The following is a 14,158-nucleotide window of genomic DNA, read 5'->3' as shown; positions in this document are numbered from 1 at the left end:
AAATCTTCACATCAGCAAATCCAAAAGGTTAGAAAACATGTTTGTGTAAGGTTGCGAACACTAAAGAGAGTATGCGATGGAATTTGCTGTGTTCTTGAAATCTGATCTAACAAATTGTAAATATTTCCAGACATCCATGCGGCAAGTGACAGCAGCAGATGTCCATCCCTGCTCCCTGCACGAGCACCACTGCCTGGAGAGCCTGCAGGAGTCTAGCAGCATCGAGCGCCTACCAGAAGAGAATGTGTCCATCGTGGAGACCATGGACCCCAGGACCACGTGCATGGGGGCCGAGGAGGAGGAGAAGCCTGACCCTCTGAGGGCCATGGTCAGCATGAATGGGAGGCGAAAGCTCTACTTCAACCCAGCCTACTTTGAGCCAGAGCTGCTTCATGTAAGTTACTGCACATGAACTTCTCTTGAACCAAAAATGGGAGTGAAATTCAATTGAATGGTCTTTATTCTTGGGCGAGGTTCAGCAAATGCTGATCTACCACCTAACCCGACAAAGAAAGATGTAGCAGAGTACTTAAGTACATTATTATACATTAAGATTATAAGACACTACAGAAATAAAAAAAAAAACTAAAAAAAACTACTTCTACACAAAGAAAATCACAAAAAGAAAACAGATGACGAAATACCTATATACGCACTTTATCTCCAATGTTTGTAAATTCCATTAATGTATTGCAATTTATTTTGCTTAGATCGTTTTCGCATTATAGTTCCTGTAAGTAATTGTCGTGGCCTTAGGCTTTTGTTTGCTGAAACGCAGAGAGACATTTGCCAAACAATGATCGGGCTGACTGGTCCAGACACGCCAGATTTGGGAGAGCTGGAACTGTTCAGCAAGTGACCGGACATAATGTGTGTCGGGCTCATTTGGCTTTAAAAATCTACGTTTATGTCACCTAAGATCACTAAATGATGGACTTTGTGATATATATTCGATACAATATCTTCGATGATTGATAATTTGGAGTACGGAATATCACCGGGCCTATAAATGCCGCAGATGCCAATACTGTGTTGCTTTTGACGGATTATTATTATGATAAATTCAGTATTATTAATCTCTTCAGGAATAATTGATATCTCTTCTACCGCTAGCTCCGAACGCACGTAAAATAAAATTCCGCCGGCACATTTATGCTTGCGTTGAATCCTGGTATGTTGATTATTTGATCATTTGTGTGGTGCATCAAGGAGGGGGTTCATAGTAGACACTTAGCACAAACATTTAGGACCCAAACTGAGTTCAAGTTCTAAGTAGATTACTGTAGAAAAAGTAAATCCTGAATTTTAATCAACACACAAGAGGGTACGGTGTTTGAAGCGGAGATGGTACCGCGTCACTGCATTGTACCATCTCCGCTTCAAACGCCGTACCCTTTTGTGATTAATGACAGTGGATCTTCGAAATTAATAGGATTTAACCATTAAATTGTGCAACATGGAAGTGCGAAATTTTCAAAATTTCACGTAAGTAATTTTAAACAGTGTTTACCGCAACCATCATGAACACACAAGAGAATTTCAATATAGTATATTGTGGTTAACACTCTCGCCTTTGGTATGAGTGGACCAGAATTCAATCCCCGAAGAGATATCCAAAACTTTGAGCTAAAGAAAGAAGGGAGAGTTGAAAAAGAGTTGTTGCATCATGGGACGTAGTATTCAGGAAACAATTAATGGCAGCTACAAAGATACTATATTCTTCGTCATGTTCCATTTTCATCCCTTCAAGCAAATGCTGGAATGGCACATTTAACAAAGACCATTAACACTCCCTCTCACTTCTATATATTTTTGCATCTCCTTGTGAAAGCAAATTAATGACTTTTCAGGGCCAGCACAAAGGTCTGGATGTGGTTTCAAAATAGCTGCCTCACGGTCAGCTATTTATATCCAGATGTGAATATTTCAGTCTATAAGTATCATTAGTCATTAAATAATTTCTTCATAAGATCTTTCAAGTTCAGTAAACCATGGCTGGCTGCATCGAATTGTATACCGAAAAATTAACACTGGAATCTCAAGCTTAGTCAACATGTGTTTAGTCAATTTGTATGTGACCAACCATTCCACAATATGCCCCAATGTCAGCAGAAGTTTCTCTATGCAATCTTCCCACCCCAACTGCTGCCACAACTCACACTTACACATGAAAAATTGGACCACTCAGATTCCTCATGATCAAGAAAGACATCTGAATGGGATCCTGTTTGGCAGTAGTCCCAAAGTCAGCTTTCACATCCTGATGTGAGTGATTGATCTGTGATCCCCTTTGGCAGTAGTCCCAAGGTGAGCATTCACATCCTGATGTGAAAAATTAATTCATGAGTTTCTTCATGATCAGCAGACATCTGAATGGGATCCTCTTTGGCAGTAGTTCCAAAGTCAGCATTCACATCCTGATGTGATGGATTGATCCATGAATTTCCTCATGATCAACAAATACATCTGAATATGATCCTTTGGCAATAGCCCCAAAGTCAACATTCACAGATTGATCCGTGAGATTCCTCATGATCAGCAAAGACATCTGAATGCAATCCTCTTTGGCAATAATCCCAAAGTCAGCATTCACATTCTGATGTAACCAATTGATCCATAAGTTATCTTATGATCAGCAAAGACATCTGAATGGGTTCCTTTTTGGCAGTAGTCCTAAAGTCAGCATTCACATCCTGATGTGATCGATCAATCCATGAGTTTCCTCGTGATCAGCAAAGACATCTCAATGGGTTCCTTCTTGCCAGTAGTCTCAAAGTCAGCATTTATTGATTTAGGCAATTGAGTGCAACATGTGTATCATCCAATTATGGCATTCATGATACAATAATGAAACATTATAATACAAATTAATGTAATATATAAAAACTTAACCATCAGTCTCAAGTTCTCTTGTATTTTGTGAGTTTTAATATTGTCCTTTTCAATGTTCAAGTTGGGCAGAAAATAGTTCCACACACTGACAACAGACGACACCATTTCCTTTTCTCAAAAAGCTAAAAACATTTGTTAGAACACAGTCATCATCTCCTAACATGGACGATGAAGAGTTGGGAAGATTAAAAGTTTGACTGAAGAAAGTAAAATTGCCACATTCGATACATGTTTTTTATAGGAAGTACATATCCAGACCTAAGCTGTTAGATTTTTAACAAATTCATGAATAGGAAGGTAAAAGGTAAGGTGCATACATAAACATTCCATGAAAGCACATCTAGGGGATGTGGGGGTAGGGCTGCACACATTCTCGATCTTGGCCATTTTGGATGTAATGTGATTAACACCATACTCTAGCCACCTTTACGCCTCAGGGTTGACCCCATGTACCCATTGATTTCACGCTGGGTGAGCCACAGAGCCACTTTATGTGGGGACAACGCCTGAAAAATTCCAACCTTAGAAGGTTGTATGGTGCGTGATCTATTTCCTGTTAAGGAAGTGATCTTCAATTTTATTATTTTTGGATTTTTTGTCTTCACACTAGAAACAATAATTCATGTAACGTTTTGATGTTTTGTGTAGTTCTGACACTTCATCAATAACACATTTTCTCATATATTCATCATGCAATTTGGACACTACTGTAGTTAAAAAAAATTATAATAATATATTTTCACGTGCTATTTATTAACAGATAATACCTCTGGAAAATTCTGATAAACGAACTTTAAATCAGGATATGGACAGGATTTTATGCTCAGAACCTCCGTGGTGGCCATCTTGGATTAACGACGCCATGTACCTTCTCTTGACACATTGTCCAGCAAAACACCTAGTATTATACACATTTGCATGTCTTCCCTTCATTCAAAAACCCAACGAACCTATAAATGGCCATAATGACTTCTGAAGGATATAAGGAGACATGGTCGATTTTCTTTGTTAAAGTCTTCAGAGGCAGCCATCTTTGATGTATAACGTCACAGAGGCCATGCACCACGATAGTAGGCATCAACAAAGTATCACAGGCAGTAATTGTTTTGCCCTTTATATGTTGGAATGTCAAGTAAAGTGTAAAATATTGCTTAGAATCCTTGCAGAAAAGGGTACGGAATTCTTTCACTGGATATATCTCCATAACAGTGCAAGATATCAAAAAAAAACTGTAAGAATATTTTTTGTTCAGTTTTTAATTCTAAACAAAATATGTATCTATGCAAAATTGTCAAAAAACAATTTTAAAGGAGTTATGATCGTTTTCTTTTGTTGGTGCGTGAAGTGGCAGCCATCTTGAATTTAACGGGGCCCTTTTTTTAGGTATGCCCTAACAGGATCAAAAAAGAGAAAAGTCGTCCACCTCAAAATTTCTGCGGGTCTTATGGGTAGGGACTGGACTAACATTGCATTGTTATACATTATATGTACTTTGGCTCTTTTTGAGCCCATTTGAATAATTGATTGTGTACAATTCCCTTTCACTCTTTTTCTAAACTTCAAACCACATGGTTTATGAAATTACGCGTTGCTCCAAAGATACAAATAAAAAACACCATTACAACAACCAGAAATAATAATATTTTCTTTGTTATAACCAAAATATAGCATAAATGACATGGTAAACAATGTACATATTGTTCCCGAGATTTTGGCAAATATGGAAAGAATCGTGCTGCCATTAATTCTTGGGACATAGTAAAAGAAAGGATTTACAGTTATAAAGTGGAATCCATCGAATATTGAACCTGGGAACCCTTGATTATAAGGCGATTATGTTACCACTATGCCATCGGGGAGGCCCACACTTATGTTGCAGCTAGAAGTAGCATAGTAGAACTGAAGTTGCAAATTCACGTCGTCATTGTGCACCCAGCCGGAAAGCTATATACAACTCATTCTACTTCAATTAAAAAACCAAACTAAATGATTACTACCACTAACAAATATTGCTTACCTTGAAATATATTATGTGCATGTAGAACTCAAAAGTACTATGATATAGACCTTCTTCCTAACATAACAATTCCAATAAAAATAGTGAGTTCTCAGAAAATAATTATGTAGCTGCTTGTGTTACCATAGAAACGGGAACAAAAATTGTGCAAGTATTATTGCTTCAACTGAGTTCAGAAGAATTACTAAGATCTTCATTTTTGTCATTATTACTGAAACAATTTTGTGCGCAATAAATATTAGGGTTTCTTTATTAATATTATTTCTTTGCTCCATAAAAGGCATTTTGAAATTTTCAATTTACTTTATGCATATATAGGCTAATTGGGAGAATGTATTTTCACCTTTCAAAGTATTATCTTGAAATGGAAACATGGCTACCTTTTCTAAACCGGACTTGGTATAAATAAGCTTTGAATTCTAATTGTACGGGTCAAATTTCAAACAAAAAAAATATAAAAAGTCAAGCAACCAGCTGGATCCAGTACAGATTTAACGTTTTGGACCAAAAGCTAGGCACGTGTAACAATTAGATGACAGGCCTCACCGAGTGCATACTGGTGATGTCATCACGTTGTAATCAAGGGTTCTTGGGTTGAATACCTGGTGGGGGCACAAGTGGCTTGGATCTCACTTTAAACTGTAGGTCCAGTCCCGATTAGCCTTCCTGTGCATCAAGTGGACTTAAAACGAAAACTCAAACTCAATTAATATTGCATTGCCACGTTTGATATGTTATAATTCTTAGTCATGAGGGAGTGAGGGCACACAAAATATTACCTCACACCCTTACTATGTCATTGACAATAAGACTTTTGTTGTACCAAACAATAACTTTGTAAGAAAGTGAATATAACACATAAATAATAATATAAGCTTGTTTGCTGGAATTGTGGCAATCACTAGGTTGCGGATTTTTGCCCATTTGCCTTTTTTTTAGACATGGAGATTATCCATAAGAAAATATAACAAAATGGCATAATTTTGCAGTAAATTATAAGACATTTTTAGGTATATCGGATCAGTAAAATAATCTGTAATTTTACCGATACAATGATAAGCCTATATCGGCCGATACCGATAGAGTACTGATTAATTTGACCTATCCCTAGTACATATATTAACTGTAACATTTGTGTTTAGTATTTGGTCTAGGAATTAATTCGTGCGCCTGGACAAGAGATGGCGTAACGAGCATATTGTCCCACAGTTCCGTGTATCCACACATGCGTTGAAAACTCCTGTCAGCGTGCATCGTTCGTAGTATAGGGCAGTTGATTGATGCGTCAACAACAGCATTTTGTAGTCAACTGAACATGGCGCAGTTCGTGCCAGATAAAGTGTTTTTGCGGAGTGTTCTGCTTCATTACTTTAACATGCAGAAAAGTGCTACCGAAAGTCATCGTATTTTGGTGGAAGTGTATGGTGACCATGCGCTAGCTGAGCGAACGTGTCAGAAGTGGTTTGCACTGTTTAGAAGTGGTGATTTTGGCCTGGAAGACCAAGAGTGACCTGGACAGCCAAAAAAATTTGAAGACGAAGAATTGAGAGCATTGCTCGATCAGGATTCGTGTCAAGCGCAGGAAGAACTTGCAGAAGCATTAGGCGTTGATCAAACAACAGTTTCCAAACGCCTCAAAGTCATGGGAATGATTCAAAAGATGTCACATTGGGTTCCACATGAATTGAAAGACGAAAAACCATTTGCGAATTGCTGCTTCAAAGACAGAAAAGAAAGGGGTTTTTGCATCGCATTGTTACTGGCGATGAGAAGTGGATCCATTACGAGAACCCGAAACGAAAAAAGGCCTGGGTGAAGCCAGGTGAACCAGGTCCATCACAACCGAAACGAGATATTCACTGTGCAAATGTTATGCTGTGCATATGGTGGGATATGAAAGGTGTGGTGTACTATGAGCTGCTGCAACCGGGTGAAACTATTAATGGAGAACGTTATCGACGACAATTAATGCGTTTGAAGCAAGCTCTGGCCAGGAAATGACCAGAATGGGAGAACAGACATGATAAACTTATTTTTCAACATGATAACGCTCGCCCACATGTCGCAAAACCAGTCAAAACCTATTTAGAAAATGTCAGATGGGAAGTTTTACCCCACCCGCCGTATTCACCAGACGTTGCTCCTTCGGACTACTACTTGTTCGATTGCATGAATAACGATTTGATTGGACAGCGGTTCACTTCTTCAGAAGATATCGAAAAATGGGTCTCTGACTGGATCGCTTCAAAGGATGAGGACTTCTTTCGCCACGGAATCCGTAACTTGCCTGACAGATAGGCGAAAGTGGTGGCTCGCGATGGACAATATTTTTCTTAAGGTATTTATGTATTTTGTGTTTGAACTATAGCTTCAATGTGTGCGTAACAACCGCACAAATTAATTCCTAGACCAAATAGTATTGAACAATTATATTAAAATATAGTTCAGCACGAGAAAAAAAAATTGCAATGTAAATAAAATGTTAAAGGATTGTGTAAAACGATAACATTGCTGTTATATTGTGCTGCAGTTCATTGTTTTATACTCTAGTCTGTGTTTCTCTTATTAGGTTATGAAACAAGCATTCACTCTCAAAAGGTACTTGCACGTTATCTTCACTCCTTGGCATGTACCAGCATTGAGTCGTAACACGAGCAAGGTGAGAATCTGATGAGAAAATAATTCTTGCTACTCACTGCATTCGCAAAAATTTCTTTCAATGCGAAAATAACTGCGTTTGAGTTCTAGAACTAATGTTCGGTGGTTCACAATCTTGCAAGCTCTATGACTGAATAAGGGAGAAGGGATGTAAAAACTCTATTGGACGTTTGTATCTAAAATGGTTCTCGAATACTCGTGATAAGTTGAACAGTTCTATCGAAACAGGCATGGGTGAGACTCAATTTGATTGTATGCACAATGCACTAAACAAGTTCCTCATGAACAAATTAGAATTCCCTAACTTCCACACATTGGTTACTGAACTGTCCAATAACTATACTAATTGCATAATCAACTGCAGCAAAATAATACACATGGCTTGTTTATTTTTTAACACATCACAAGATGCATCTTCAGCACCTAACCTACTAACTTTGTATAATACTGCATATGCACGGTTCAATTACCGAGGGTCCAGATGAAAATAAATCTTAAATATGGAAAAGCTGAGAGACAAGGAAGGTTCTGTGTATTACATAAATAATTTGGGAATGTGAAATTGTGGTAATGTAAAGTAAGGTAAAGTTCCCCGTGCATTTCTGACATTTTGGAGGTGATGTGGTCATCACCATGCTCCAGCTGCCTTTAACCCAGTGTTCCCCCCCTCTGCCAGTACCCATTCATTTGAGGCTGGGTGAACCCCAAAGCCACTTTATGGGGGGGACAAGGTTGGAAAGAATTCACCCACTTTGGAATCGAACTCTGGTCTCCTGCAGTCAGATGCCATACAGACTTGACCACCATGTGAAATTGTGGCGACGCTACATTTAAAAACAAAACAATAGTTGTTTTGTGAATATACAGGGTGTCCGAAGTGAAACGCCCTAATTTCATATATATTAAACATAATATACAGGCAAGAACAGTGTGGTAGGCGGTATATGGTAGCTTAGCTGTGGAAATTTTAAATAGGTAATGAATAGTAAGGATTCGTTTATTTTGTATCGTTCCAGGGGGTGAAAAGTGAAAATGACAACCGATGCTGAAAAAGTGCAAACTGTGAGGTGGTACGCAGAATTGGGATCCATTATTGTAGTTCAACGACAGTTTCGTGCAGAGTATCACAGAGACCCTCCCGATGCCAAGAGAATCAAGGCGTAGAAAGCAATGTTTCTAGAGACAGGGCCTGTCGCTAAGAGGCATGGTGGTGGCCGATCACGAACATCAGAGGAAAACGTTCAGCGCATTGCAGATGCATTTGCACGAAGCCCCAAGAAATCCGTTCGTACGGCGTCACGTGAGATTGCTCTCCCAAATTTTGTGTACGAACTGATTTCTTGCAATAATGGATCCTAATTCTGCGTACCACCACATATGGCTCTTTCTCAGCATTGGTTGTCATTTTTTTACTTTTCACCCCCCTTGAACGATACAAAATAAACTAATCCTGACTGTTCATTACCTGCTTAAAATTTCCACAGCTAAGCTACCACTTACCACACTGTTCTTGCCTGTATATTATGTTTAATATAAGTACTTGAAATTAGGGCGTTTCAATTTGGACACCCGGTATTTTAAACCCTAATCCCAGAGCAAAAGATAACAGATTCATCAAAACACATGAAAACTCAACTAAAATATTTACACTTCCTCACTCACTCAAGTCTCAATCTGTGGCAAAATGGTTAGCACACCATGCTACAAAGTTAAAGGTCCTAGGTTCAAATCTCAACTCTAACCTAAGGCAGCCATGCTTATCACAATTCTTCCAGAGTAATGATACAATAGCTCACCCAATTCTAATTTACACTCTTACAATTAATTGAACATTTAGTACCTGTGAATACTGATCTCAAATTTGGTCAAGCAATTTTCATTTTAATGACAAGTAGTTTGCTAATGTCTTATATTTGTCATTAAAATAATTTTTCTCCTCCTTGCAGGCTCCTCCGCCAGCTGCGATTGAATTTTTAACCAAGATAAGAGAAGTAATCGCTATTGCCAAACACAAGATGTCATCCAAACGGTATTTGCCAAGCCTCATGGGTATACCGGAAGATGAAGCAGAAGAGGAGCCAATCGGAAGCAGTGCAGAATCTGCAGCAGCCACGGCCAATACGAGTCGGGACGTATCTCTCAGCTACGAACAGCACAATGTCAAGAGGGGTACGTTCAGCAAACAAGACAGCAGCCAAGAAACAGGTATTTACAGCAACAAACCTCTTCAAGGATGCACCAAGAACATCTGCCCATCAAACTGCTCTTGCCGGTACGGGCAGCATACATGCAGCAACGTGCGGGAGTTGAGGCAGCAGTTCGTGGAAGACGTTTACCAGACGTGCAGAGCGTGTAGTCTAGCGAAGACGGAACACAAGCAACTCATAATCAGAAAGTGGCTTGAAGAAGTTGAAGTTGTATCTGTCGAAGGCAAAATCGAAGAAGCGGTAGAGCCAGACGTTGAAGCTTCTAAAGAAAGTCCTGCCATGCTGGGAGCATCTCCTAAAGTACAAAAAGCATCATCGGACGAGGGCTCTAAGAAGATGACCAAATCAAGGAAGAAGAAGAGAGCACCCACAGCACCAGGAATGGTGCCAACACCAAACAACAATAATGCTAGAACAGATTCAGTAGCAGCAGCAACCGAACTGAAGGAAGTACGGGAGAAAGACCTCAACATTTGCGAAGATGCTAATCTTGAAACTTCATCGAACTCTTCATACAGGGAAAAGGTTATCAACGAAGACAGCGTCTCATCTTGTGCCAAACATCCAGTTGCCAAAAGCTTATCGACTCCTCCAGGAAATGTAACCAAGAAAGATGTCGATCAAGAGAGAACTTCGAGCCTAAAGAAGAAGAATGCAGAAGATAAGGAGGAAGAACTTGTCCTGCCAGCAGCAGCCAAAGAACTGATGGACAAAGTCATCATGGAGTTGGTGAGGCAGCGTGGCTTGGAGAAAGCAAAAGCTGAAAGTCTACAGAGTAAGAGAACCGGTAGCAAGCCTGTTCCGCCAACAAGGATAGACTCGCTCGCCAATAAAATAAGTCAGAACTTGGAAGAATTGGCAAAGAATATCGAGGCATCGTCAACTGACAACGAAGTACGAAGCGACGATCAAAATACACGTAACGAGGCCAAGACAGGAAACGGTCACGATTACTACGAGGCGGACAGTCTAGAGAAATCACAAGACAAGGGTCCCAGCACTCCGTCGGATTATGCTGACTTGTCTGACATTGAGAAGAGCATTACAAAGTCAATCGATAACCTGAGCCAATCCTTGCCGATGGAAGAAGAGCTCACGATGAGGAACACAATATACAACATGGAAACTGGTAACGTAACAATTTCGAAGATGAAGTTAAGTAATAGTGCTCCCAGCAGCAAGCTCAATGACTTGGACTCCAAAAACCGACACTTGATGCCCGTGACAAGAAATGACCAGCTTCCGTTGACGATGAACAACATAGCTAACATAAAGAATAAGCATGAAGTGAAGCCCAAGCCACCTGTTGAAGACGATCATGACTATGAGATTATCCTCCTTACGCCTGAACCCCCGATCGAGCCAACGAAGAAGGATGAGATCAAGCTGTACTGCCTCCCGGAACTCCTGAACAGCAGCGACGGCTATAATCTCGTCAGTGAGGTGTACGTTAATGATGATTATAATTTCAGTGATAATTCAGCCAGTAATTCTCCACATAATACATGTCGTACAAATGCAAACAACAACACTAGTAGTAGTGGTGTGTGTGGAAGTAGCAGCAATGATCCATCCATGTCATCCGCATCGTCGACGTCCTCAAAAATACGTTACCCAGATTCCAGAGAGAAATTAGGCAGGCTTACAATTGAAGTGAAAGATTCGCCAGAGAATTATCAATACCTTCCAGATGATTCAGACAGCTTCGAGCCAGACACGCTAGACAGAAAATCATTGAAGATTAGAAGAAATGAGTCATACGTGGACTCGCTTGAAAGACCTCTGAAGTGGTCCTTGTGGAACCGCGGTAGCTTCAGAGACGATTCCTTAGAACGTGCCAAGCAAGAAGTTGAAGCTTTCTCTGCACTGTCGCCATTAGCCCGTACGTTTGGCAGTCTTCGCGAAATATACGAGGCTCGCTCAAGGCGCCGTGCACACTTGGAGCGCAAGTGCCCTCATCTATGCGAAGGTAGCACCGGATCCTTAGGATCAACGCATTCGGTCAGCAGCGATACAAATTCGTGTAACGCCTCGGTGATTTCCGATGCTACATCCACGCTATCTTGGAAACGAGGATCGGTCAATTGCGATGCCGAAGGAAGAACAGCAGCAGATGCCAAACTGGCCAAGAGGCAGAGATGCCCAACTCCACCTGGACGCCCAGCGCAAGAGGTCAAACCACCACCTCCTCCTCCAATAATGCCAGTTACTAACTTTGAATCGAAGCCTCCGAGGCCACCAAAGTCATCATCGCTACAAAAGACGCAGGCGAACACTCCAGATGGCCACTCGAGACCGGGGACACCTAAAAACAAGGCCAGCATTTCACCACCGAAAGATCCAAGTCCGCCACTACCTCCACGGAATGCCAAACCTCCTTTACCTTTCAAAGCAACGAACGGACCCGAACTGCCTCCAAAAAACGGGGTAACCAGAAGCACCAGCCAGAGGAGAATGGGATTAGACGGATTTGAGGCTGCTCGCAGACCACTGCCCCCTCTTCCATCTAATTCTGACACAGAGTCTCTGCCAAAGCGACCAAACTTGACCAGAAGGTCATCGGAAGCAAGTGACATCTCCAGGAAACAAGGTAGGGGAACCCCTACTAGCCAAGCAAAAGAAGGCTCAGTCACGTCTTCCTCTAGCATTTCTTACGATCCAGAGACACTTTCCACTCTGTCTAGTGCTTCTGTGGACAGTCTTAATTCAACCGATTATGAAGATTTTTACGAACTACTTCCTTTCTCGATGGAAGACGATGATCCGGAAGGAAGTCAAACTCTAGGACGGACGCTGGAGAAATCTCTCCTGAACTCTTTCAAGTTCAATACGCTGTCTAGCAACTCCAGCACTATGAGCAGCCGACGGCCGTCAGAGGCTGGAAGTGTTATAAACGGAGAATTCATTCTTCAGGCCCCAAGCGTTGGGAATAGTTTGACGGAACAAGCTCTACACAACTTCTTGCACAACATACACATGCCAACTCCTAGCGTGCTGGAAAGAATAGCAGCGGTGGAGAAGTTGGCCGTAAACGGAGACAATGATAATGATGGCCTCACGAAAGGCATGCAGATCGCACTGAATCTTCGGAAACGGGTAGGGAAAGATCTGGTTAAGCATCTGCAAGACAGAAGCGGCAGCGACACGATTAAGAAGACATGGCGCAAGCTCATTGAGAGAGTGGAGGAATCTTGGTCGGATGCGGAATCGAAGAAAAGTAGCAGCAGTGCTTCTGGGACGAGAAAGCATCACAAGAGCAACACGTGCATACATCAACAGAAACCCGACGATTCGGGCTACTTAAGTACAGATTCAAATGAATCATTCATAGAAAAGGTTGGTTTCGCGAACAACATCAGCAACAAAATTAAAAATCTATCCAAGGCTTTCGAGGAACGTAAAAAGAGTTCGAACGCAGATGTGCCTCCACCTCTACCTGAGAAACCAAAATTCTTGCAGAAACCTAACCTTAACGCATTAATTAAGTTCCCCCCACCACCTAGCAAGACTTCACAGGTAAACGACGATCAGACAGACGAAGGCCAATGCACTCAGAGTGAAGGGGAAACTGATGAATCATTGTATGAAGGATGCAGCGAGTCGGGAGCCGAAAGTGTCGCTACAGACTCGTTCTTCGGTAGCTTCCCTGCATGCCATGCCAGCAAGGACCACAGGGTGGTGCTGAATCCGAAGCTTCTGCCGCAGAAAGAAGAATGCCACAGACGATTCAAAGACACTGCAAGCATAGCAGAAATGACAGAGTCTGCAGATAGCGGTCATGGCTCGGACATGTCGACCAGTAACGGAGGTGACGGATGCTGCTGCGGCACAAGCAGGCCTTGCAACAGAACTTCCGTTGGCCCAAGAACAGGCAGAGGCAAACAAAAAGCAATCCTATTTGAAAAAATCCCTGAAGATGTGAACGCAAGTGGAAGCGACTCTGAAAACGTTAGCTTTGTTACAGTGTTGCCACTTGGTAGCAATCGGCGTGGGTTTGTTGTTCCACCATCATGAAGCCTAAGAGAAGGTGCTATCACATAACAACGTCCAATACATGAAATAATAATAATTCTTGAAGCTTTCCTGGCGGCGAATATTGAAGAGGTTTTCTCGGGCAATCAGCCAGGTGATTTCCGGAAAGGCTTCCGAGCTCTCAAAAGCTCTGAAGCCTTTCCGGAAATCACCTGGCTGATTGCCCGAGAAAACCTCTCCAATACATGTTGGTGATCAAGAATTGAAGCCAACACAACACAATAAAATTGTGGTTTGTAAATTTGGAATAACTGTCATATCCAATATACTTGCCACAATAAATTGAGCTCAAATATTGTGCCTTATTTTAAGTATTGAAAATAACGATTTAGGTTCGATTAGTGGCGAATTC

The 14,158-nt window shown here is 41.2% G+C and overlaps 1 protein-coding gene across 3 annotated transcripts in view; it reads left to right on the top strand.

The window, feature by feature from the left end:
• The window catches only part of sha (shavenoid), a 509,126-nt gene extending 495,208 nt beyond the window's left edge, over positions 1–13,918 (top strand). For all 3 annotated transcript variants that reach the window (XM_083115602.1, XM_083115603.1, XM_083115601.1), the window contains exons 10-11: positions 131–394; positions 9,514–13,918. In XM_083115602.1, the coding sequence (XP_082971728.1) occupies positions 131–394; positions 9,514–13,788 (4,539 nt within the window). In that variant the 3' untranslated portion in view covers positions 13,789–13,918. The remainder of the gene's footprint in view (positions 1–130; positions 395–9,513) is intronic.
• Positions 13,919–14,158: the final 240 nt, after the last annotated feature.

Source organism: Lepisma saccharinum, chromosome 30 (assembly GCF_977018435.1).
Source record: "Lepisma saccharinum chromosome 30, izLepSacc3.1, whole genome shotgun sequence".
NCBI classification, from domain to species: Eukaryota; Metazoa; Arthropoda; class Insecta; order Zygentoma; family Lepismatidae; genus Lepisma; species Lepisma saccharinum.
The sequence above is the reverse complement of the archived record's forward strand: the minus strand, read 5'-3'. Positions and strand labels throughout refer to the sequence as shown.